We start from the raw sequence: 26,796 nt of genomic DNA, 5'->3' as shown, positions 1-26,796 counted from the left end.
TTCCTGAAGGACAAATATATGGCTGAAGAAAGTGTAGCAATGTCTTTTAGGAGAGCTGCAAAGATTAATAAATTGATGTTTACTTAACACTGTGAAAACATAAAATGCCTTTCAACTTCATAATGTTGATCATTAATACCAATTCCTGCCCAAAAAGTCCCCCCAGTCCTACTCCCCTGTGCAGAGTCCCTGCTCATTAAAGGCTCATTTCTGGTTTTACTTTCAAAGACTGAAACCTGCCAGTGCCATGCAAATTTTACTAGCACTATTTTCAGAGCAAACTGCAGTAGTCCCAAGGCAGGTAACTCAGAATATTGTTTCCAAATTGAGAGAACAAATTGAAAGAGCAGTATTTACCTTCTGTCACCAGCTTACTCACAGACTGTCTTCTGCAAACATGATCAAACTACAACAAGGTCATGCAAATTTGAAACCAAGGACGCAATCAATAACAGTTTCCCTTCATGGCTCTGACCACACCTGCTGCAAAATCCAAGCAAAGGCTGCCAGACTATGGCTAAGCCAGCAATTTGCTGCCAGGAGCTGGTCTGGTGAGAGAAGAGGTTAAAGCAAGAGATATTTGCTTGCTAAAGTCATGAGGGGGTCTTTTATGCATTTAAATTTGAAAACACATAGAGAGTCATGTCACAGATGTGGAGATGACAGCCTTATTATAAAGTGCAGTACAGCATGACAAATTATTGACCTACTTCTTAAAGAAACTTGTCTCATGCCAATGACTTATCCTCATCCTTCAACACACCCTCCCAGTATCCAATATTACAAGATACAGTCAGCATCTCCAGCTTTCCCTCAATGTCCCACCAAAAATAAAAAAACCTTTCTTCAAATTACACTTATAAAAGCCCAGAACGCTGGTCTGGCAAACTGACTGTGTTTCTGCCAAAGATGCTTTTGGTATTGTGACTTTAACTCTCCTTAGATTTAGACTCGGATCTTAAAAATACCTGTCTTAGCGGGTCTTGTGAGTCCAAGTCTGGAGTGTGTTCTTGCGAGGCTTCGCTGAGGCTATTGGTTCCCAGTATAAAACAAGCATTTTATGCACATTGATCAGATTGGCATGGCAAGGTTTTGGCAGCAGGAGGGCTACACACGTGGCTTCTGTGAGAAGCTGCTGGGAGCTTCTTCCCCTGTTCCTGACAGAGCCAGTGCCTGCTGGCTCCAAGACAGGCCTGCCACTGGCCAAGGCTGAGCCCATCAGTGGAGGTTATAGTGTCTCTGGGATAAGGTTATTAAGAGATTTGGGGTTATTTCTCATTATCCTACTCTGACTTGATTGGTAATAAATTCAATTAATTTCCCCAAGTTGAGTCTGTTTTGCCCTTGAGAGTAACTCGTGAGTGATCTCTCCCTGTCCTGATCTTGACCTGTGAGGCTTTTGTTATATTTTCTTTCTCCTGTCCAGCTAAGGAGGAGGAATGATGGTGCATTGGTGGACACCTGGCATCCAGCCAGGGTCAGCCTGCTACAATACATCAGTCAAAATGGACATCACAGAAACCTCCAGAAAAATACAAAAAAAGTCAACAAACTTCTAACCTCTCCCTAGTGACTGTGCATTTTATGAGTAGACCATAAACAGATCAAAAGAACACAATTTAAGATATTGATTTCAACATGGTGAAACTGTTCTCCTGCTCTTCCTGCAGCCCACAGGAAACAGAATTCTTGGCCTCCAATCGAAACAAGAAGCTGAGGGGTTGCTTAGCCTGGAGAAAAGGAGACCCAGGGTGACCTTATCACACTCTACAATACAATTACCTGAAGGCAGGTTGTAGCAAGGTGGGGGTTGGCCTCTTCTCTCATGTAAAAAGTGGTAAGGCTAGAAGATTAGATATTAGGAAAAATTTCTTCACTGACAAGGTTATCAAGCATTGGAACAGGCAGTCCGGGGAAGTGATTGAGTTACCATCTCTGGAGATATTTAAAAGACATGTGAATGGGACACTTGGAGACATAGTTTAACAGTGGGCTTGACAGTGTTAGGTTAATGACTGGACTCAGTAGTCTTAAAGATCTTTTACAACCTAAAAAATTGAAAGATTCTATAAGGGAGAACAGATTTTTCCATTATTTGAAATGAAAACACAAAATAGAAATGATGTGTTTATTTCACTACCACTTCAGATTAAGTGTGTAAAGAAACTGCTTCAGGATATGCAATCAAGTCCTGGAAGCAGAGCAGAAGAGTGTCCAGGAGGTTTACCATGGGCAACAACAAGAAGAAAAAATTCAAGCACTTGCAGATGGTCAAGAACTAGACAGCTGTTGGCAATGCCCATCTGAAGCACTATGGGCAGGGATGGCCAGTTAGCGCCTTTTGGGCCATGTGGCACACCAGTGATTCAAGTGGGGTTCCCACCCTGGAGGAGTTCCCTGCACAGGAGCTTCTAGATCACCTGAATCCCTGACTGCAGGAGAAAGAGTGCCTGCACTGCCAGACTGCCATGAGGGCCAGCAATCCAGCATGGGGAAGCGGGTACCACGGGAGGCACCTCTAGCTGCTAATCACTTTTCCAACTCTTTCACTTCTGAGGCTTTTAATACAGGGTCAGGAAATTGGTGCCTTTGGCATGACCCTGTCTACCCTCTCCGCAGCACCAGAGCTGCCTTGCTAGCCTGGCAAATGCTTTGACCTGTCCCCACACCAAGCTGTCATGGCTGGGCAACAGCATCCTGGTTAAGTTCTGGTATCAGGGAAGAACAGAACTACTTCTAAATACAAACCAGTTTGACCACTAGTGAGTCCCTCACTGTGCAGACTGAGAGCTCCATACAAACCCACAACAGCCCCTGCCAAAGCACACGCCAATGAAAACAGCCACATGTTGATGGGGCTTAATTACTTTCTTGGTATTAAAATAATGTAAGAAAAATTGATCTGGAAAAAAAAAAATAATAGGGGCTTTTAACCTTTTAGCAGGATGGATAATTAGTGGCTATCAGGATATCAGGAATGGAGATAAGTAGGTCCCCAGCTGGCTTAGATTCAACTGCAATTTTTTCCATTAAGATCTCTTCAATTTTATCGTCTGGTTATTAAATGCACATTTTTGTCTTAAACCTATTTTGAAGCAATTATATGTTTATGCTGGTTTAGAATGCTCCCTTTTATGAAACTAAATCGTTGGGTATTTGTATGCTGTCTGTAATCTGGTATTTTATAGTAGTAATTATGAAAGCAAAACAAATGCACCTCCTTGCCTGTTTCTCCTTTTCTTCTCTCTAGTTGTTTGCATCCTTTTGCCTCCCTGAATACAAAAAGACATGGACATTTCCCTCAGACTAAAACTGGGCCATGGCAGGCTAATAACCATTTGTGTTTTTGAGAACTACCCCAGACAGATTTGTTACATCTCTTGACTACAAAGGACATCAACTCCAGACAAACGAGTGACACAACAAAAAGTTGTCCTACAGACAACCTTCCTGAATTTTTAAAAAATATACTGGACACAGTTTCAGAAATTACTTTAGAGCCTTTTGTTCCATTTTCAAAACTGAAAAGCCCTCAGGAGCCTACATCTAACCAGCTTTCGACAAGATATATTGGCATAATGGTTAGAGACATTTTTTAATGCCAGGCTTATTTCAAGGGCACTTCAAGTGTTTCACCTTACCACACAGATAACTGGAGGAGCCTGTGCCTGGTTTCAAACACTCATCTCTTTCTTGAGCTGGCATATAGGCCCATAATAAATTCTGTAATTCATCCGATTGTTTCTTTTTGCCTTACAATTCAGCAGTCAAAATTTTATAAAACAGTTTAAGATTTATAGGAAAACCTGGGCACATTTTTTTCTTTAGTTACGCCTTCACCTGTAAAATTTTACATTTAAAAAAAACCCCATCCACTATGTGGGAACACTTTAGTTCGTACACAGTAAAATAAAGAGCTATACAATTCACATCAGTCTTCCAGTACTGTAGAGATTTCTTTTAAAATTACCAATTATATATATCAAAACTGTCCCTTAAGGGTAAGTGGGTAATTTCTTTCATGAAAGTACTCAGTAATGCAACATTAAAGGGACAAAACATTCTGCAGGGCATATATTTGATTAACTGTAAACCACACACTTGGTGGATTTTTTATTTTTTGTACAGTCCAGCTGTATCTATACATCCAAAATCTAAAAAAAACACTGAAAGCCAAACAAACAAGTTTTGTATCAAAATGCCACCATTCATCATGATCCCGAATAAGCATAAATGGCTAAAGTCACCTGTGTGACTTTAACATAGCTCAGAGATAAGAAAACAGGAGTGATGTAAAGTGGCAAACAAGGATAGTAACAGGCTGAGCATGTTCAGGTGGGATGTGATGGGATAAGAAGGTTGACTAATTTTCTTGAACTGCAGAGAAAGATGAAACCTTCAAGCATGCCAAGACAGTAAGGGTGAGATATCCTGGGAGCTGAAAGTAATCAGTGCAGGACCTTCTGCACAGAGCAGTTGGCTCTCCATGGCACTAGCAGTACAAAAGCATGTTCTCAGACAGTCTCTTCAGCTAGCCAACTGGGATGGTTATTTGACTAGTATACAACAGAATACTTCATTTTGAAGGGACCTACAATGTTAATGTAGTCCAACTATTAGTCTGTATTAGGAAAGGAGCAAAGGACTGCTTTGTTCCAGTCAAACACCAAAATCCATGTCTATAACAGTACACCTTTGTGTCTGTCACACTCAAGCTAAACAGTACATTATGTGTACATTTGCAGGATTTTATGTATGTCAATGTAAAATGCTGAAAATATTTAATTACATTCCAAACTACTTCATAAAAGGCTTTTTTTCCTTACTGTGAGGTAAAATCATTTGTTCCATATAGCTGAAAAATGTAAACACAATCAAATCAGTGCAGAATGGCAAAACATCTGACTATGACCCCCCCCACCATGTCCCGCTCAGTCCAGACAGCTGGAGACTGAGGAACATCCCTCCACAGTATTGCTAAACATTGCTTTTTTTCTTATATAGTACCCTAGATAGCCACTACAGGATCCATGGCCAGAGGGTTGCTGGTGGCCACTGGTTTGACACAAAGTGGGCACCCTTACTATACCACTTAGAGCCTGCCTTTTGCAGTTCACATCTGCCAACTTGCTCCATGTTAGCCAAGAGTGTCACTTTAGAGAAATCTTCTGTATGCTCTCATCTCAGTAGGTGAGACCAGTCCCTTCAGCAGCTGCGGGGTATGAGGAAAAAAAGCAGAAGCAGGAGAAAAGGGACACACCTGGAAAGGACATGCCCTTCTGTCCCTCCCAGCACCTACAGGGAGCTTGCAAAGTTAGTGTCTTCGCCACAATGGTTCCAAGCGCAGCTGCATGCAGGGATACCCACCGTAGCCTGGCTTTGCTGGAAGCTACCCTTTCTGAAAACTTGTATCCCAACACCAGCAGGGATCCTGCAGAGTCTCGCTCACAACTGTTCTGTAGAAACCCCTCAGAACAGAGCATTTGCAGCAAGTTCCCTAAACAGATGCAGTGAGGCCCCTCTGCATGCCAAAGGCCTTTCAGCAACTTCTCACTCGAAATATGGTATTGCACATTATCATCATTACTACAACCCTACCTGGCACCTCTGATTATTTACAGAGAGTAGGTCGTATATTATCCTGTGCCCACAAAACCTACCATGAAATTACCATTTTCATCACCAAAAGCTTAACATACAAAGTTCAAGAATAAAAAAAGGGATAAATTCATGTAACAAAACAAAATGCAGCAGCTGCCATTCATGTTACTGTGCGAATCTATATAGGTTTTCATTAAGACAGTGGAATTCCACAATACCTCTCCAGAAATAAAATTTGGTATGCAACAGAACAAGACAGGATGAACTGTGACACAGGCAGGAACAGGCTCAGAGACTCAGTCAAGCTGATCAGGTACTGCCAATTGACACAGCTGAAGAGCAGATGCTACCTTACTTTAATTTAGCAAAGCCAGCACGGTGGCTCCATGGACCCATGCAGACTTGACACAAAGCATCTGCAGCTTTTACCTCTCACTGTGGCAGCATATTAATCCACCTCTCTCAGTATCATCTGCAAAGGACACCCTCCTGTTTTGCAGGGCAAACCTATGGGTTTAAATACGCAATGGCAGATGACTGTCACAATCAAGGTGTGACGGCTTTTCAACCTCTCCTCACATACCCCCCAAGTTCCCATTCCTGTGTGCTGTCTTGCCACACATTAGAGCATGTTGGCTTTAATCCCTGAGAAATGTGGACTATTTTCATAGACTCACAGAATGGCTTGGGTTAGAAGGGACCTTAAGATCATCTAGTTCCAATCCCACTACCATAGGCAGGGATACTCTTGACTAGGTTGCTCAGAGCCCCATCCAACCTGGCCTTGAACACCTCCAGGGATGGGGCATCCACAGCTTCTCTGGGAAAACTGTTTACTGTGAGCCTTGCCACCCTCACAGTAAAGAATTTTTTTCCTAATATCTAATCTAAACCTACTCTGTTTTAGTTTGAGCCATTCCCTCTTGTCCTATCACAACATGGTCTTGCAGAAAGTCCCTCTCCATCCTTCTTGCAGGCTCCCTTCAGAGGTGGGCTTGAAGAAATGTGGGTGGGGCCTTGCAGAATCTGCCAATGGTGGGAGGTAACACAACCACGAAAGAAGAACAGACTGGAACCAAATGGTGAACTAGGAGAAGCATCAGGATTTCTTAATTTCGAAAGAAGCATTTTTCAAAATGGAATAATAAGACACCTACTGCAATACGCAGATGCAATTCTCACATAAACTGTCCCTAAAATGGGCATTGCCTTTTCTATGAACAGAATAGCCCAGGAATCCCAGGAAAGAGGAGTGGGTGTTGACAAAATCAGACTTTTTTTTTTTTAACTTTCTTTCAACAGCATGGACCCTTAATGGAACAAACCATACTTTAACGAAAGTACTCTCAGAATGACAAAGCTCTAGCCTGACACTGCACATGCAAAGTTTTTTCCTAGTCTGGTAATCTACACCCCATGACTTTTCCAGCGCTCTCACAATCTGCTCCCAAAGTGCTGTGACTAGCTTAGCTCACGTAATGTGAATCCCTGTTTCAGAAAGTGCTTCATGGCCTGAGACTATTTGAAGAAAACTCATCCCTGAATCTATCCAAATTGGTAACAAATCCTTTGACCGCTGAAGAGAAGTAATGAAAGGGAATTTAATCTTGACATTTCTGGATTAAACAGTTGACAGGCAAGCCCTAGAGGACTCAGTGGAACAGAGGACAGCTGTTTCCAGAGCTGCACCTGAATTGACAGAGTCTAGACGTTATGAATGAGAGCTCAGCAGAGCTAAAGAAGCTTGTCACAGCAGAGGCAGGAATCCAGATTTTAATGATACAATTAAGGAATGCCAAGGCTGGTGTAAAATGCTGAGCTATTTCTACCTCTGTGTCCCTATGACTGGCCTCACACTACCGTGGGTGTAATTATATAAGATACACAATCCTTTAGTGGAAAGTGGAATTATTTAAGGAAAACAGCTGGCAAATTTAGAGCTAAGTAGGAGCACAGAAACGTCAATGCCAAACCAAGAGCATGTCAAACATGACCCAGATACCTAATTAGAAGTCATGCTCAAATCTAACTTGCACAGGGCTCCAAAGGCAGGCTGACTGACTACAGTAGAGAGGCTGCAAGAAGAACTCTCTTGAGCCTTATTCCCCTGATTGCATTAGATACAGTTCTGATCTCTCCCCCTCTTCACCAACTTTAATGTCACAACCCTTACAAATGTGCCAGGAACGGGAAGGTAGAGCAGTATTACAGAATAATGATGCAAACGCCCTCAGGAAGGCATCAAGGCTGCCAGAGGGCTTCCCCCAGCACAGAGAGGTGGGAGCTCAAGGCTTCATGTCTATTCCCAGACGACCTGCTCTGAGCCAGCACTCGGCCATGGGGATTTGCTGAGCTGTGAGGGGGATGTTCTCCCACTGTGATGCTGGCTTCAGTAACACTTCTGCCTCAAGCACCTCAGCCTAATGGGCTGAGCAGGGAGCAAATGAGCAGGAAGTCATTGACAGAGATGGTGCCAAGATATGCTAACATACTTCAGGAATACCCCACAGCTGGCACAAACAGGTTCCAAAGATTCCTACAACACTGGATGATAACTTCATGATACAGGTACTAAGGGTGCTGACTAGGAAAGATGCCTTCCTTGATCTGTTGCTTGTCAACAGCAATAATTTCCTTTTACAACAAGGTAACCCACCTAGTTGATCAAGGGAAGCTGATGTAATCGTTATGGATTTCAGTACAGCTTTTGATACTGTCTCTCACAGGATCCTTCTGGACAAAATGTCCAGCACTTAGCTGGATAAACACACCATGTGATGGGTGAGCAACTGGCTCATGGGCCAGGCAAAAAGGGTTGTAGTGAATGGGGTGACATCAGACTGGCAGCTGGTCACTAGTGGGGTTTCCCAGAGCTCCATTTTAGGGCCAATTCTTGTCAACATCTTCAAAAGCTACTTGGATGCAGGACTTGAAGGCATACTGAGTAAGTTGGCTGATGACACTAAACTGGGAGGAGTTGTTGACTCCCTTGAAGACAGGGAGGTCCTGCAGAGAGATCAGGACAAATCACAGGGCTGTGCAATCACCAGATGGACAAAATTTTAACAAAGACAAGTGCTGTGATAAGGCAACCCTGGATCAATGGACAGACTGGGGAGCAAGAGGCTGGAGAGCAGCACTGCGGAAAGGGACCTGGGGCTCCTGGTCTCTGGCAAGTTGGATACGAGTCAGCAGTGCCCTGGCAGCCAGGAGGGCCAACCCTGTCCTGGGGTACATCAGAACAACCGGGCAAGGGAGGGGATTGTCCTGCTCTGCTCTGCACTGGGGTGGCCTCACCTTGAGTGCTGGGGGCAGTTTTAGGCACCACAATATAAGAAGGATATAAAACTTACAGAGAGTGTCCAAAGGAGGGCTACAGCGACTGTGAAGGGCCTTGAGGGGAAGCTCTATAAGGAGGGGTTGAGGTCACTTGGCTTCTTCAGCCTGGAAGAGACTGAGGGGTGACCTCATTGCAGTCTACAGCTTCCTTGAGAGGGGAAGAGGAGGGGCAGACACTGATCTCCTCTCTGTGGTGATCAGTGACAGGACTTGAGGAAATGGCATGAGGTTGCATCAGGGAAGGTTTAGATTGGATATTAGGAAAAGGTTCTTCACCCAGAGAGTGGCTGGGCACTGGAACAGGCTCAACTGGAACAGGGAAGTGGTCACAGCACCAAGCCTGTCAAGTGTCAAGAAGCATTTGGACAATGCTCTCAGGCACTTGGTGTGATTCTTGGGAAGTCTTGTGCAGAGTCAGAAGTTGAACTTTGATGATCCTTGTGCATCCCTTCCAACTCAGTATATTCTATAATTCTACGAGACATACTTTAAAAACAGAAACTCATTAATTTGCTTATGTATCATGGATAATAACAAAGGTAACTGAGAGCTTACTGGAATCCTTTCTTGATAAGCATCTTCCTCTTGCACACTTGTCCTCCACTAGGCAAATGAGTACCATGAGTGGTCAGTGTGGTGCTTCACCTCAGAGGGTGGCTGTGAAGCAGGATCAGAGAGGTTACATAACCCCTGCACTTAGCACTAGCACAGCTGTTAATGAAAATTTCAGATAATTCCGGTTTTCATTGTTCAAAAAGGTTGTTAAAAGCTTGGGTAAGGGTCCAGGGGAGAAGCACAAGAAGAATTAAAGCTGTGGGAAAGGTGCTTTGAAGTCAGGCATGCTTTCAGAGACACAATTTATTAAAAACTTCAACAAACAGAAAGTGAAGTGGCTATTTCACTGCAGTGACTAAGTATTTTTTGTGGAGAAGAAGTATCTTCATTGTCAAACATAACACCAGGTTCGATACCAGAACCTTCTCTGGACAAAGTCAGACCAGCAACAAAGAACAGCTTTAGGGCATGTTACTACTTTTTGAAGGGTGACAGTAACTTTTTTAAGGTGACAGCAAGATTTTTTTTTACTCCAGGCATTTTTTAAATTGGATACTGTCCCATAAGATCTACAAATGTAAAGAGGCTTTGAGCCAGGGAAGCTGTGTGTCAAACCTAGACAATTTTACAGCTCTCCAAGAAAGCAAGCCCCTGTTTCAAAAACCCAATGCTCTTTGGAGCTCTAAAATCAACTCTTCCTACTCAAAAAAACCAAACAAACACAGTATCAAATTATAATGCACTACCCATGTAGCAATGACGTAAATGATGAACATGAGATGCTACAGTGCAAAATTACAAATCATATCTTAAAAGATTTAGTCTTCAGATTCTGTTTTTTTCTGCTTGACAAAAGAATAATCTTTGATGAACAGGCCACTATCCAATTCATTTGCTTCAGTAATGATAGCCTTGTGATCAAAATTTTAGCAGAACGCAGTAACTTTTATTTTCTATAGCCACTACTGCTTCCTTAGAAAGCTCACCTGTCACTCTCTCTCTGATAGGAGAAAAACAGACAACATTCAACAAAACACTGGACATTTGGCAGATCTCATTTGTTAAAAAGTGTGGTTCCCCATCAGTCAAACCTACTCAGGAAAATAGGAGTGAAACGTACTGAGTAGCTAGGGCAAAAGTAAAATATCATGCAAGAAAAAGCCCATCAGAAATTAGTCACTCGGTGAATTTGACAATCATTTTGGCATCAACCAGCACACAACTGAGTTTCCAAAAAATAAAAAAGGAAAAGACCAAGAGAGACAATCCGATCCACAATAAAATAGGTTCAAGAATAATAGAATTTCTATGCAATACCACACACTACCCTACAATAATTGGATGTAAAACCTTCCACTGCTAGAAACACGTTACTTTCCTCATCAGCCTATGTTATTTTTTTGCCTGTGAACATAATTAGTGTATTACATTAACCAACTTCTCAAAGTTTCCTGTCAGTTTTATTACTCATTCCTAGGTAAGAGTTAGTTTGCAATCCTGACCATATTGTGGAGGTATCTACATGGAGAAAATTCTTACAGTGTAAGTGACCTTGCAATGGAGCTGAATCCTGAGACTCTCTTCCAGCAAAGCACCCAGCCATCAAACAGGAATTAACTGAACGAAGACCTAATTGCTTAGTTTTATTGCTCTGCAGGACCAAAATATAATTTTCTTCTCTGCATGTGGTAGTGAATCATACATCAAAAATATCCAAGCTCATCAGTTCACACCATACTCAAAACAAATCCATGGGAAGCCAGCATGCAGTTTTGAGAGATTTATCCACGCAGGAAGAAAAAACCCAAAGAAAACATGCAAATGTATATATTTATAGCAATAGATATACATGGAAAGCCTGAAAGCTTTTTGTTGTCCCTTTCCTTTTTCTTATAGAAGGTTCTAAAGCCAATTCTATGGTGCTTTCAGGTGCAAATACACAACAGACCAAAGAGCTGTGTATTTCTACTGGAACAGGCAGAATAAAACAAGCTATTCATCGACCACTCAGGGTATCCACATGAACCAGGCCATACAGTTTGTCCAATCTAGAACTATGCCAACCCCCTTGGCCTACAGCCTCTTGTGGAGATGTATTCTCACTGCCCAGTGCAGCTTTCAGCTACAGTGATTTCTGGCTATTTATGGCTAGTAAAAATAAGCTGGTGGTCTATGTAATTCCTGGTACTATTTAAAGCAAAAAAGCAAACCCATCCCTTCCTTTTCACCTCACCCCCAAGAGCTACATTAATAGTAACTTTAGTGTGGTAACTGAGATATATCAAACATACAATACTCACCTATCAAATCTAACATGTAAAAATTATTTATGAGACTGGAATTACAGTTATTGAAGCTAACTTCTGCATTTTACAGTATAGAAGCTAACTTCTATAATTACAGTTTAGAAGCTAACTTCTGCATTTCTTTATAACAACACACTGATTAAAGTCAGAAAATTTAAATCCTAGAAGAAACTCTTAGGTTTTTTGCAAAATAAACTCTTTAGGTAAAATGCAAGTAAGAATCTCCTCAATAAATAATACCCTGAAAATTACTTTGACTTAAAAAAGGCAAAGAATGCCAGATAACAATGAACAGAATCTATGCATGGAATAAAGAGGCAGAGGTATTCACCCAGTAATGTGAGTGGGTTATTTTTCTAATGGTTGGAATAGCATTGAATTAAAGCAACAGATTCAAAGTAATGGCTGTCAATCTACACTCAAAAGATTTGTGCCTTCACACTGCTATTGATTATCATTGTGCTTTTACATATTGTTGCTTTTGCACTACCTCAAAGTAAAACTGGGTTGTCTAAGGGTCAGATCCCCCCATGCTCCTCAGGGCGGATGTGGCTTCTCGGGCACAGCAGGAGCAAAGCTGCTCTGCTGTGAATAGGATGCTTTGCAGCCCACAGGAATGCTGGAGGCAGGGCAGAAACAAAGCAAGATGTGTGAAAAAACAAAACCGTGTTGGTAGATCCTTCACCACACAACTCCCAGGTTGCTATGAAGTGAAGACAGGAGAGGTGAAGTACTGCAGCTTGAGTGCAGTCTGCTCAACACTCACATCCAAAAAACAAAGCCACACAGTTCTTATAATTAATCTCTGCTCTTTTGCTGTGTCATTCAGATCTGGAAACAACCTTCTGTAATAAAGCTATGCTTTTGAAGATGAGATGAATGCAGAAAAGCATTGATCATTCATCCCTACGTATTTCTACAGGCATTGAAATATTGTTGACTTTTCTTTTTAATGCTTTATTCATTAGCCACAATATTCCATCAGCTAAATGCTGTGTTTCAGAATAAAAATGCAGTCAGCAACAAGACCCTTCTTAATATCCAATTTTTTTTTTATTTATTGTGGCTGAATTACCAATTCATCTAAACACTGGAATTCAACAGGTAATTTGTCATGAAATCTGTCTCTATTCCAGCTTTTAGTCTCAACTGAAAGATTGAAAAGGCCTAAAAGCAAATGTTGGTAGGGGAAAAAAAAATAAAGCCATTTTTAATAGATCTGCTTTGTTCCAGGCTCATAGCTTTCATTTATTGCTTTCCACTCCAGCAAATTTTATGATCATGCTCATCAATAAGAAGAATTATAATTTTGTGTTCTAGTTTCTGCCCACATGGCTGGAGGGTTGTCTTGGGTTTACTTTCCCTTTTGACATCATCTCTGCTGTCCGGAAAAAGCAGACAAGTCACTGCAGAAAAATAAAGCTGGACCATTTGGTGGTTTGGGTGATTTTTCATTGTAGTTTTATTGGCCACAGGAATATCCAAGCAGCATAATTATTTAAGTTTGTGATTCAGCATAGCTTCACTTGACAGATGCAGAGGTTCAAATCACAGCAAGGACAAGTAGGACCAGAAAGTACCTTCACAATTCTAATGTACAGAAGTTAAACTTCTCATAATATTCTGGACTTTAGCACTTAAGAAACCTTTTTATTGACTGAAATAATACTAAAGCCTCAGGACTGGTTTCATAAGTGTTTCAGTGGCCTAAGCCAGATTTTAATGCAACCCCCTGCTGTGACGTACACTTCCTCCAGTATTTTTCATCTCAGGTGTGGCTACTTTCAAGTGCTGTCATATGAAACATATGAAGAGTGTTCAATTTTGGTAATTTTAAGTGATGGTTAATTTTATTGAATGATTTAGGATTTATCCTATAGTGCAAGCATACACTTTTTATGGGATATGTAAGCTTCATGTGATGTACAAGCATGCTTTTTTGGAGATGAGCAGTCCTGAAGAGGATGGCAAAATTACGAACAACACACATGGAAGTAGCATCAACAGCCAGCTGTGAAAACCATCCTTCCTCTCCAAGCTCAGAGCAGCTGCCAAGTCACACGTACCCCAATATTTGGCTGGGTTTATGCCACACAGCAAGGAAGGACCACTATGATGGAACAAGCAGGACACAAAATGCACCAAATGAATGCCCCCTGAGCTGGGAAAGCACAACACAGACACAGCACTTGTGAGGAAGTGAGCAGCTGCATGATGTGAGCTGTAGCTTGGTTGCAGCAGAGGGCAGTGATACACAAACACTAGCAGTCCTCGCTCTGCACAGCACCTACAAATGCAGAAACTTGTCCTTGGTTATTTCTAGCATGCAACACTTACCGCTCTTAGGCTTACTCTTACCAAAAACTGTGCACTATTTACATATATTTAGGTGTACACATGTGCAGATGGACAGAAAGATATATTGAATATCCACTGTTTAAAATGGCTTTCTCCTATTTATTTGACAACCACGTCCTATTTGAACTATCTGCTATCCCCCTTGTACTCTGAAATCAAATCCTTCAAGCTTTTGCTTCACAAGGTGGTGATTTGCATCGTTACAACAGGCACAAAATTGCTACACTTCAGGGAGCTGATTTTCATCTTTTCCTCCCTCATCCTTCTCACCATTTGAAAGGTAGGAAGCTGGATGCAGTTAAGGAGAAAAAGGGAGGGAGGACAGAGCTGAGGATGAAGACAGCATAAGACTTTGACTCCTTAACTGGGTTAATTTGTCTCCTGGCATGCAAGTAGAGCTTAAGAGAAAACTACAGGAAAAAAAAATAATTGCAAGACATGTGCTACTCATGTAATTGCTGACATGTCTAACGCTGCGTGATTCATGGCAGCTTTGAAATAATAGACTTCTTATTGAGGGATGGAGGGATTACATTTCCATTGGGTGCAATTTGAAGAGATGCATAAAAGAAGGAAATGTAAGTTGTTATGAAGAAGCCCAGTCTTGACTTGAATTAGTTTAAATGCAACTTGCTCAGAACAATTGATTTTTTAATGAGAAATAAATGGATCTGTATGTCCAACCAGTGTTTGGCAAACCAGTTTCCACCAAGCAATTGCTAAACTGCTGAATTTACTGTGCAGCATCTGCTCTATAGAAATGTGGAAAACCATCAAAAATTATACAGTATGTACATATAAACATATGTCAATTTTAATCCATGAGCATGTTCTTTATATCCTACACAAATCTGAGAACACCCAGTATTACCTTGGATATTGATTTAAATTTCGGGGGTTTTTTTGTTTGTCCGTGTTTTTTTGTTGCTTATTTTAACTAAATAGACTCATTCATGCTTAGCAAAAGATTGAACTTGGTTTAGATTTGGGACTATCTACATCTACTAACTTTGCCTGAAATAGAGTCAGTTCCACATTTCAAGTGTCCTATTTTTCAAAGCAAAACTACATAGCAAAGACAAAATATCTAGAATGAAACTACCCAAATGTTGAAGGAAATCTTTATCAGACTCAGTCCTGCAGTGAAAGCCCTGTGTTAAGGTGATGCAAGCAGCTGGACAGACAGCCTAGGGAAGCCAAACCTATTGGTAGTCAAGCTCATGGAGGCTTTGGTCCCAGTGACAGTAGTTTCCAAAAAGCACCAAGGCAAGTTCTACCCCAGAAGAGAAGCATTAAGAAAGCAAACATTCTGGCCAAGACTGACCTTGCAGCCTGCTAGGTGATGGGTGCTGGCTCTTACCACTATTTCCAGTCCTGGACCTGCTCCCCATGCCCCAACAACATTTTTCTGTACAGTTCACCTGAACAGGGGCCTTTCAAACTCTGGACATGAGAAACTTATTTCTCCCTTGGGCCTCTGGCTGCTATATCTGCATGAGAGGTGTGCTTCAGCTCCTCTGAAGGGAAAAGACAACACCCTCAGACTGGCCCCAAGGGAGCTCAGTTCACAATGGGTGTACAAAGTTCTCCAGCAGAACTTGTCTGTTTTGAACTACATCATCAGGGAACATTATCAATAATGAAGTCTCTCTTTCACAACACCGTGGGATTTCCATATTCCATCCAAATGCGCTTTCTTTGAGTAAGTGACATTCTGATGTGTTCTGGGACAACTCCATAGGCATTTGCCAAGACACATGCTGGCTTCTTCAGACAGAGACACACAGCAGTTTAAACTTGGTTTAGCTCATGAGTCTCGAGTAGCAACAGGCCATCTGGCACATTTCAGTAAAACTGGCATTTTCTGCTGAGAGAGGTCCATGGCTTATATAAGAAAGACATGGCAGGACAGGAGAAAAATGCACTGGCAGGGCTGTGTGCACTAAGCTTGCGTGGCAGCTCTCAATCCAAGCCAGTACAGGCAGGGCACAATCCATCAATCCACCCACAGCACAGAGGCAGCGCTGGGAGCACAGCAAGGGGACAAGTGAGTGCTGGGGTGAGGGTCAGGAGCAGAGCACGAGCAAGGGACCGGCCATGGGACTGCTGCTGGGAGGAGGAGGTATCATTCAGAATGGAGCTGTGGGGACAGCCACGCTTGAAGTCATGGGGTATGGATCAGAACTAAGCTGTATCAAAACCTCTTGGGAGGAGGGCAGAATAGTGCAAAGATTTTAGACTGCATGCCTCCCTTGGATTACGGTAGCAAAGATGCTGGTACACAGGATCAGCCAGTACAAAAAACCCAGGAGACACTACAGTGAGGTTGGGAATGTGGGGCAAATTGGGAAGCATGAAGGAGGCTTTTTGTACTGGAAAGCTCAGCTGTTGCAGTGCTGACTTCTTTCTGACTTGTTTTGGCAATGTTGTATAAGACCAAGTCTGAACCAGTGGGAGGAAAATTTGTATGTGTTTGGTCCTCCTACCAAAAATGAGGTTAGTTTTAAGATGCAATTATATGAAAATCAAAAAAAAGATGAGAAAGCCAGTTTTGTTGCTGGTTAGTATAATGAAATGTTCCTACAAGAGTCTGATGACTGGGAAAATAGAATTAACAATTCATTTACAGAAACAAAATCTTTACTGAGAAAACTTTCTCACCAGAAGACAAATGTGCAACTCCATTTATTGCAGCAACTGCCATCATGTGCACTGGCTGACAACCCATTCTGGGCACGGATCACAGCACTACTCAAACCCTGCCCTCAGGCATTTTTTCATTCCATACTCTGAACGTTGGACAACGTCTGTCACACGCACACAGGTGCCACACAGACTGGTCCCATCCTACTTTCACTCTCTATGGCTTGCCTGTAAAAGTGAAGACTTAACCAAGAAGACAAGAGTGTGATGTGTGCTCCTTTGACTGACCTACTTCGAGTCAAAAGACTGGGAAGGGGATACACAAGTTTACTTCCAATGCAGATTGAAATGTGTCTTTGGCACAGCAACCCCACACAGACTCATCATACATTCAAAAAAAGTTTTTCATCCTTTTTCCCAGATTTCTGTTGTCAAGAAAGGGCCATTATTGATAACTCCCTAAGGCTCCTTCTCCTTGTGTTACCCAATACCTCATTCATACCTAAGGCATCAGGACAGATGAAAGCAAAACAGAGATGAGCAGCTCTTTCCCTGGTATTCAAACTTTAAATCAAACACCCACTTCACTGTACTATAAACAGAGCTGCCAGTTTGGAGCATCAAGGCACTCCTGTAATATTTATTTTCCTTTAAGATTTTATATTTCTCCTGTGAAAAGCAATTACAATAGAAGTGTCAAGCAAAAATACATTCCTGTTAATCACAGTCACTGTGAGCCTGCCAAGTAAATCACATCTCAGAGTTGCTGTTCCATTTTTCAGGTAGAAATAAAAACTGTGTGAGAATGCCATGGTCTAGAATTGAGCTCTTCCCAAGAGGAAGTACAAAGTTTTTGAAAATACAAGTTCTTCTCCTGTGTTCATGACATTGTGTGGAATTAGACAAGCACTAAAACTGAGTGTCCAATGACCGTAAGAGTAATTCAGGTTGGAAGGATCCTCTGAAGGTTGCCTAGCCCAACCTTCATGCAAAGCAAGGCTAAATGCACAGTTAGGTCAGACTGCTCAGTTCAGCCAGGCCCAGGGGTTTCTGAACAGCTGCAAACCACTGGTTCCACAGCTTCTCCAGGACACTGGGCCCATGCTCAGCTGCTCTGACCATGAACAATTTTCTTCCTATATCCAAATATAGTTGGGATTTCTTTCCCTGCAACTTGTGTACATTGTCTTTGGTACTTTTACCATGCACTCCTGAGAAAGGATCTGACCCTGTCTTCTCTCATTCCCTACAGCTTTTCCTTCCCCAGACTGAACAAACCTCATGTCCTCAGCTTCCATACAAATGTAGGTGCTCCTGTCTCTTCACCAATCGATCACAGTCACTGATAACATTTATACATTTCTTTTGGTTTTGGTCTACAAATAGGCACCTCTACGCATCTGAAAAGACAAATAACAAATGGTGAAAACTTTGGGCTCTCCACTGGGCTGTTACTTTCCCATACTTTTCAAACTCAGAGGCTTCATGCACTGTCCATGTGTCACAAGGGAGCTGCCTTAAAATAACCTGGAGGGAATGGTACTGAGCTTGTTCCCCTCCAAATCTGAGAATTTCTATGGGCTTTGAAGAGAGGTTTTGTTCTTATTTTATCTTCATCTTTACACAATTCTTTGTGTTGTGAAAACTAGCCATTTCAAGATGATGCAATCGCAACTGCTGTTCCAAAACTGAGTGCAAGGGAGCAGTTTTCATCACACCAGAGAGCTGCTAACCATGGTTTAAAAATGCTGTGAGGCCTCCTGTTTCCTTCTGAATAACACGTGGTGGCTTGGTGATTAGATCAATTACCTTTATAATGCTATGAATTTTAACTGGAATATCAGAAACCTCTTTTAGCTGAGTCAATCTTAAGACATCAAGTCTGTGTATTGCAGACTTGAGCTTATGGAATGGGTTTTCAAATCAGATAAATGATTATTTTCCCCAGGAACCTTCAGGAACACTTAGTTCATACTTGATCCAGCCATAACCTGGAATTTAGTAACACAATTTTCACATCTCCTTTTAGAGCCATGTTTCTTTTCCACTGTAAAACCCTAACTGTGCAACTGCCAGTTAGAGAGTCACCACCCTGAAATCAATTTCAATCAGAAGAGCCTGTTGCTCAATAAAAAGAAATTGACACTGAGATGCATTTAAGTATAAACGTCAGTCCAATTTCCATATTCACTGATTATCCCCAAGAACCGTGTAGATTTGTATTCCATTCCCATAGCTTAAGCTGGACTTACAAGGAAATCAAAACACACTCTTGAATTAATCAAAACAACTTTAAACTCCGTTCAATCCAACCATTTTTACAGCAAAAAAATTTTTAAGTCCTTCAGCTCACATACACCCCTCTGCAATGGCTTGGCAGCAGCTGCACTGCCACCATCCCTGTTGACAAGAGGTATTTCCCCATTACATTACAAAAGGATAAAAATCCCAAGAACAAGAAAAGTCCCTTTGAATCGCCCATCTTCTCTCAGTTTTTGGTGCTGTCTATATGGAACAACGCAACTTTTGCATTTTTTGTGACCATTTGAATTTTACTGCAGCGAACTCACAGTCACAGAGAATGATGCCCTTCATTTTTCAGAACAGGAGGGGAAACTTCTCTAAACAGACAGTGTATGTATCTGGTCTGATTTGGAAAGAGACTCTGCAAAACAGAAAACTGTATTTGTTTTACAAAGATACACAGCATTGTAAATCTCAGGAGTAGCTGGATATCTCACACTGGACAACAGTCTTCTGGTGGAGAGAGGGGAAATAGTAGTTTTGTAACACTGTAGTCAATACTACAATTGAGTCAGTGAAAACAGGTACCAGAAACCCAAGTACAATGCCTCCATACAATTTACATCACCCTGAATAAACTCATCACCTATCAATGGCACAGATCTTCATTGTACTGGAAGATACTCTGTCTGGAAATACATGGAGGAATGGTTTTGTACTCTGACTCCCCATTTCTGCACCATCCACACTTTTGTATATAGAGCTTTATCAAAGCAGCACACATGCATAGAAGGTATTTCTTATTCCTCTACCTGTGATCAAAGTCCAGTAAGAGAATCCGGGTATGAGTGAGGAAACAATTTCAACTTTCTTTCCTGACCTCTTCTCTAAGATTGTCCTTCCCCTGTCATAGGGAATGACACTTACTGGCCATACTCTGATAGCCGCAAAAACTACATAACACTTTTTAATAACTCACTCCAAAGAAATATAAATGCTTGTTTACTAAACAGAACTAAGGCACCTTTGTTCAATACTTCAGCCTGTAACAGAATGACATATAGAAAAATTAAGCAGAGGGGGGCATTTTTTCCTCACATTCCTTCTTTTCTGTGGCTTTAATATGTTTGTTTAGAGCCAGCAAGTACCAGCTCACATTCTCTTCTCTGCCAGCTGGGGTTCTTACCGGTGACGACACTGGGGATTTTGGACAGAAAGCTCTTGACAGTGCGGATGGGAACTCCACCTGTTTTGTCATCCTGCATTCTTGTAACGATGTCTTCAATCTGTCAAAAGAAAGGGAAGACTTGGTGGTTTATGCAATATGGTGACTTTAACGCTTATATACCATGAGTGCTTTGGAGCCCTGCTGGTAGAATGGGCTTCAAATACACCATTGTGTATTACTGCACAAACACAGGTAGAGACACAGCTACCTGCCCAAATTCAAACCCTGAGATCAGAAACCATGAGACAACATAGACTAGCTTTGAAGGCAGTGGTCAGATACTGACAATCCAACTGCAACTGCACTTCTTTTGCTGACCAGTGGTGATAGAAAGGTGCTGTTTGCTCCACAGATGAACTGGGTTGCACTTCAACCAGTTTAAGGAGGTTCACATCCAATCCACTTTCCCCTCTGCTCCCACGTTTGTTTGAATCCTCAATACTATAACCTTAGGAGAGCTTTCATTTTCCAAAGAGTCCCAGACAGTCACCAACTGCTTATGGCTTGAGAAGATTGGAAGATGGAACAGCTGCAGGAGGACTTCCCCTGCCTCGTTTTGTTTGCTAGGATGGTACATGCCCATGGTCAGCATACAAAGTAAATAACCAAAAGCAAAATGATTGTAGAGAAGAACTTGTTGGATTTCCACAGCCAAGCTACCTTTTAGTTCCCAGGCACACACATAACCCACCACATACAGAAAAAAACATGATCATCTTCAAAAGCCATGGCAATCAGAGGATCCAGTTACTGGGGGAACGAGCTTAACCCTCCTCCTGCTTACTCTGAAATGGGAAGGGATTTTTGCTTCTTTTAAGGCTACTCCCCATGCATTTACTCAAAGGCAATGCCAGGGAGAACAAAAAGCTGAACATAAACACAGTGCAGAAATTCAGTATCTCCAAAAATTCTCTTCAAGCTAATAAGGACTCAGAAGCCCAACAAAAATAGGCCCAAAGCTGTTGTCTCTGTTAGCTCAAGCAGTCAACAGCACAGCCCCACCCACTGTTGTTGACAGGTGGCCAAGGGCAGCCAGACAGGGAGCACAGCTCTGATTTTACCTAAAGATTTCCTGCTCACAGATGCTACAGAACAGAGCCACAGCAGAGAGGTTACACCATGGGAGCACAGCCCCTCTCTCTCCTACAGGCACAGCCTAAGAGCTCAACATGCTCTCTCCATCTCTGGGAAGCCACTTCATTTACATATGCAAGTGAGTTTTTTTCACAGATTTAACACCTACATTTCAAAACAAGTTTAATTTCAAGTCTTCCCGAGGTGGTAAGACAATCTCCCAGCCAACTTCAGGCACTGAATTTGATCACTGTGTTTTTAACCTCAGGTTACCACTTAACTGAACTGTTCACACCTTGTTTATATATTACTTTTAATTTAACACATCGTGAACAAATTCTCAGTGGGAATGAAGTCACAAAGATGAAAATATCCGGACATATTCAATATATTACATGAGCTTTGGGTACTTACACAGTTAACTTGTGATAAAATAATGATACTTTCCCTCAAACGAATCACTATGAAAATTAATACTCCTTTTCTCCTTTGCCAGAGCCTCATGCAGAGTTTGCTGATCAAAGCATTGGGCTTTTTCCCAGTCTGAGGATATCTGGAGAAGTAACTGCTCATCTCTGATACCCGGAGGGTATCTGGAAAAGTAACTGCTCCACTAAAGAGTGGACAAAAAGCATTTCATTTTGTTGAGAGGAGCCTGACAGCATCACTTGTTATCAGAGTTGTTAGCAACCCAGACCTACAAGGCTACAGTGCTCCAACATCAGACCTATCGGGTGACAGGGCAGCTCAGTCACCTGTGAAGGGTGGACCAAGAGCCACAAAATCTCAGAATGGGTCAGGCTGAAGGGGACCACAGTGGGTGATCTGGTCCAACCTCCCTGCTCAACCAGAGTCATCCTAGAGCACATGGCGCAGGATAGCATTTAGATGGTTCTTGAGTATCTCTGGTGAGGGACACAGGTCAGCCTCTCCGGGCAATCTGTTCCAGTCCTCAGCCACCCACACAGTAAAAAACTTTTCCTCGTGTTCAGGTGGAACTTCCTATGCATCAGTTTCTGCCTATTGCCTCTTACCCTATTGCTTGGCACCATTGAAAAGAGCCTGACTCCATTCTTAGTCTTAAACTTCATCCAAGAAGGTCAGCCAGACTAGGAACTGCTTCCGCAAGGCAATGAAAAACCCTCTGTGTTACCAACTACTTATGTGTCTTCATCTGTATGTACTTGCAGCTGACATCAGAGAAAGATTTTTCCATGCATATTAGGAGGAAGCTACTTTGAAATGTGTTATGAGTACCCTATGTCTCCAAGGAACACTTAGAGGCTTCAAGAATCATGAGAATAATGTTTGGTAAAACTGTTGTTTTCTCTTTTTTTATTTGAATGAAAAGTTCAGAATGAAAAATGAGATAAAATAATTAATTCAATGCAGGAAAATTAACTTTTTACTCTTTTGCTCACTATAAGCTAGAGGAACACCAGCATGATTTATTCCATTAACACTCCAAGTTCAATTTCAAGCAAAATAAAACTTTAATTAGCTTAAAAGAAAGACATATTATTTTTATGTAAACTATTCCACATTTCAAGCAATCAGGCAGGCACTGGTGTCTCAAATGGGGTCATTAATTTCAGTTTCAGCTACAATTACAAATACCTACTACATTTTTAAATAAAAAATAAACAAAGCTACCCTAGAGAGAACTCCTTCCCAAAAGGCTCCTTCTTACTCTTGCCTTCTAGCCTGACTACACTAGGGGCACTTACTGCTCTCCTTATTTCTAGTTGTTGGATGTTTCTTTTCTCCTTTCCTTTCTACTCAAATACCACACCTCCGTTCTTTCCTCTCTCTCATCTGATCCAGACATGACTACACATGTCATCCTCCTACAGCATGCCCAGAATTTTCAGTCTGCTGCCCAAGAGCCCACAGGATTACAAGACCCTGGTTGTACACACTCTTTCCATTCCCAACACGCTTTTCTTGTGCTCTCCAGCAAATTTCTGCACTGCTTGAAGAGGACAGCATGGCATACTCAAAAAAACATTTGACAATCATTTAATCCTTTATTAAAGTTACAATCAAGTTTTAATTAAAATATTAAAAACCTGTATCTAGCAACCTGTTTTCAGTTTTTGTTCAGTTCGCTACAAAGAGAAGATCTGACCTTTTGTAGATCCTTTGTTTTGCACCCACCCAACACTTGCAGATATTACCACCCTGGATCCAAATTCCTGCTGAGCTATGGAAATGTTTCACAAACAAGAGATAGAGTGACAAAGCAGAAAAAAAGTGATCATTAGAGCTTCAAGCATAGAGAAAAGCAAAGAGGGAACATGAAGTGTGAAGGTCACTTTCATGAAAGCTTTTAATCTTAACTTTTAAGAGAGTTACCTAGACACTTGAGTGCTAATGATTCTCTCTTCAGCTTCTGCATGTCATTAAATACCCCTTAGGCTTCCCTCTCTGGCAGACAGGGAATGAGAGTCCTTGGACAGCTCATTTCATCAGGCTAGGAGGCAGAAACAAGTGCAACAAAGCATTCTTCATTTATCTCTCCTAAATGAGCAAGCTTCAGTGAACTAAATTCTGCCCAACAAAAGTCGTGGTAAGAATGGGCAATGCTTTTTGGGTTTTTTTTCTATGATGGGGGTCACTGCTATTTCAATCTAGTCTGATTTTGTAAAGGGAACTGTCATTCTTCTCTCCAAGTGGATTCTGGGTCAGTATCTTCACAAGAAAGCCAGAGGAATTCATGTATCTGCTGTCACCGTTAGCTACACACTGTAATGTATGCCTAACAAACTAGATCTGCTTTTCCTCCTGACTGGTTGCTGACATCTCTGCTCCTCACATTTGTCCAGAATGTTTTTTATTCCTCATTATCCCACTCTCGATGCATTGAAAAGGGCTTCTGGCTTCAGGAACACATTAGTGGAGACATAAACTACTGCAGGTAGCTTATGAGAGGCTACCAATATATTCTGTTACACAGAATGTGCTGGGAATTCAATGCATATATTGCTAGCATTCATTAGACCTTCTTTTCCACTATCAGCACTTTTGCTGGCCTAAGGAGGCTGAAGGCGCAAAGTAGAAGACCTTGAATTTCTGTCAGAGCCAAGATGTCTATCACTGGAAGATGAGAAGTCCTTTTTCTGGGGCAGGAGAGAACAAAAGATTGCATTTGTTGATGCATTAGAATAACTAAGTGACATAATACAACAACAAATGTAACAACCACAGCCTGGCAACTCTGGGTCAGTGTCACCTAACATCCCATTACCATTATAAGAGGGAAAATGACTCTTAACTTCGCAGTAGCTTTTCTTTCTTCCAGCACCAAGGTAAAGCAAGGTTCTGCTTCAAGTTAGCACACACAGCCTCACTGAGCCCTGGTCAAGGTTGACCTTGAAGGTGACATACTGAGAGAAGGACAAGTTACACATGGAAAAGAAAAGCTACCAGTTCCCACCTCCCACAGCCAAACACCACCAGCAGCTAATGGAGCTCCCTGGCTGAACATGTTCAATGAGACTGAGTGATGACCACATAATGATGTCAGAGGCCCTCACGGTCCCATTTTGCCATTTTACTTTGTGAGCTAGTGAGGAAAACAGTGCCCTTTTCAAATTCTAGCATCTGAGTTAGATGTACATATTCCCTTGGACCCTGCAGGAAAGCTCCTGCTGCCTATTTGTGAATATTTCAGGATGTACCAGGTGCCTGTCTGATTACTCACAGCAGCCACCTTACCCTTGGGGCCTCCTGTCACCAGCTAACCTGTGGCTGGAGAATCTCCAAGCATTACTCATCAGTGCCAACACTAAACATACAGGGTTAGAGAGAACACTGTGCAGTTGCAAACATCCTCTCTGACCTGGCCAACAACAGCTCTCATGCATACTGGGGGAGCTCGATGGTACATGGAGCAAAGGATCAGGCTGTTATCAGCTAGCATGATGGCAATAATTACAAGCACATTTGATCTTTTCACTGAAGTATAAGTTTAAAAGAGACACTTCCTCACAGTGCCAAGTCTTACTCCCCTAAGTGTCTCTGACACTATCAGCATGCCAGTGCATTCTCCACCTGCTGACTCCTGCCATGCAGCCCACACATGCACAAACAAGGAAAGTTAATTTGACAAGATGCCTGAAGCCAGCTTGCTTCACTGGTCCAGTCAATTTCACTCTGCTCAAAAAATAAGAAGAAAAGGCTGAAAAATAAGGGCTATACAGCTCCCTTTGGCACCCTCAAGGGAGAAAGGACAACCTTGCCTCTGAGGCAATGATGGAAACTGGCAGAGCAGCTCTGCCAGAGAATTGTGGTGTGGCCTTCAGCAATCAGCATCATCTGCTTCTGTCCAAGTCTCCTCTCCTGCGTAACAGAGATAATACCAAACTACACAGGGGTGCTGAGATTTAGTTCAAAGATGTCTAAGAAGGAGTAGGAATGTCTTGGATAGCAGATGCCACACAGCTACAAAAGATACATTCCCCATCTCTGAGAACCTTTCACAATCCCAGCAAAACCAAGTGGCAGCAGAGCACGGATGCATCAGCTGGCAGGGCCGTTTGGCTGCTTCCCACCTGACCAACACCCAGCGACGGCTGAAGTCAGGCCACTGCTGGAACTTCTGCTCTTCCTGAGGGAGATGTCTCTGCCTCTTTTTAAAATTTCAGAGCTTATTTCAGATACAGGCAGAGTATGCCACATATCTCACTTAATTGGGAGTGTGTTTCAGGGAGGAAAGAAAATAACTGTGATCTTCAGAATGGGATGGTGAAACAGAGTTAATAATGTTACCTCGGAACTGGTAACATGCTTTAGCATTTATATATCTCTGCTGTGAGTAGGAGGGTACCAGTGAAGAACAACCACCAAGGCATTTGTCCTGATTAATTGTACGCTGCTGCTAATCCAGCTAGAGCTTCACAAAAGTGAGCATCTACTCACAAGTCATCACATCGAAGGACAGGTTTCACCACATCAATTGGATTATACAAAACAAACCTTAGGGAAAAACTGTGACGCTTACTGAGCTGCTGAGGTGCAACACCAGAGTCTGAAAAGTACCAGGCAGCAGTTTTTTGAGCAGACCGTGCCTCCCTAACACAGCCCACAGTGTCAGCTCTGCATGGCGCCCCCAGCTCAGGCCTGGGCTGTGTTACAAGAAAACGTAGTCATGGAAAATGAGAGCTGGAGCTACTCCCCTCAGGCACTATATGCACAGTTGGAAAACAGGGTTTAATATTCAGCAGAAAAACAAAGCATAGCAAATTAATTCAGCAAACAGAGATTCTCCAAATGAGCTGAACTAATGCAATTTTCTCCCTCCCCAAAAATCGAGCTTTTTAGCCCATCAGTGTCAACAGTGAGAAGCAAAAGACATCAATGTGTCAAGTGTTATGCAAACTCAATTTTTCATTAAAAACATTTTGACAGACAACTCCCGATGAGATCAAATTCTACATGAGCTATAAT

General features: G+C 42.0%; 1 protein-coding gene across 9 annotated transcripts in view; it reads right to left on the bottom strand.

The window, feature by feature from the left end:
- The window catches only part of RGS6 (regulator of G protein signaling 6), a 275,094-nt gene that overhangs the window by 88,802 nt on the left and 159,496 nt on the right, over window positions 1-26,796 (bottom strand). For all 9 annotated transcript variants that reach the window (XR_005601920.1, XR_005601921.1, XM_019282554.3 and 6 more), the window contains one exon: window positions 20,233-20,332. Coding sequence is in view for 7 of the 9 variants with exons in the window: in XM_019282554.3 (XP_019138099.2) it covers window positions 20,233-20,332 (100 nt within the window). In the remaining 2 variants the exon portion in view is untranslated. The remainder of the gene's footprint in view (window positions 1-20,232; window positions 20,333-26,796) is intronic.

This window comes from Corvus cornix, chromosome 5 (genome assembly GCF_000738735.6).
Source record: "Corvus cornix cornix isolate S_Up_H32 chromosome 5, ASM73873v5, whole genome shotgun sequence".
Taxonomy (NCBI): Eukaryota; Metazoa; Chordata; class Aves; order Passeriformes; family Corvidae; genus Corvus; species Corvus cornix.
Note: the sequence above shows the minus strand (reverse complement) of the source record. Positions and strands in the feature narration are given on the sequence as shown.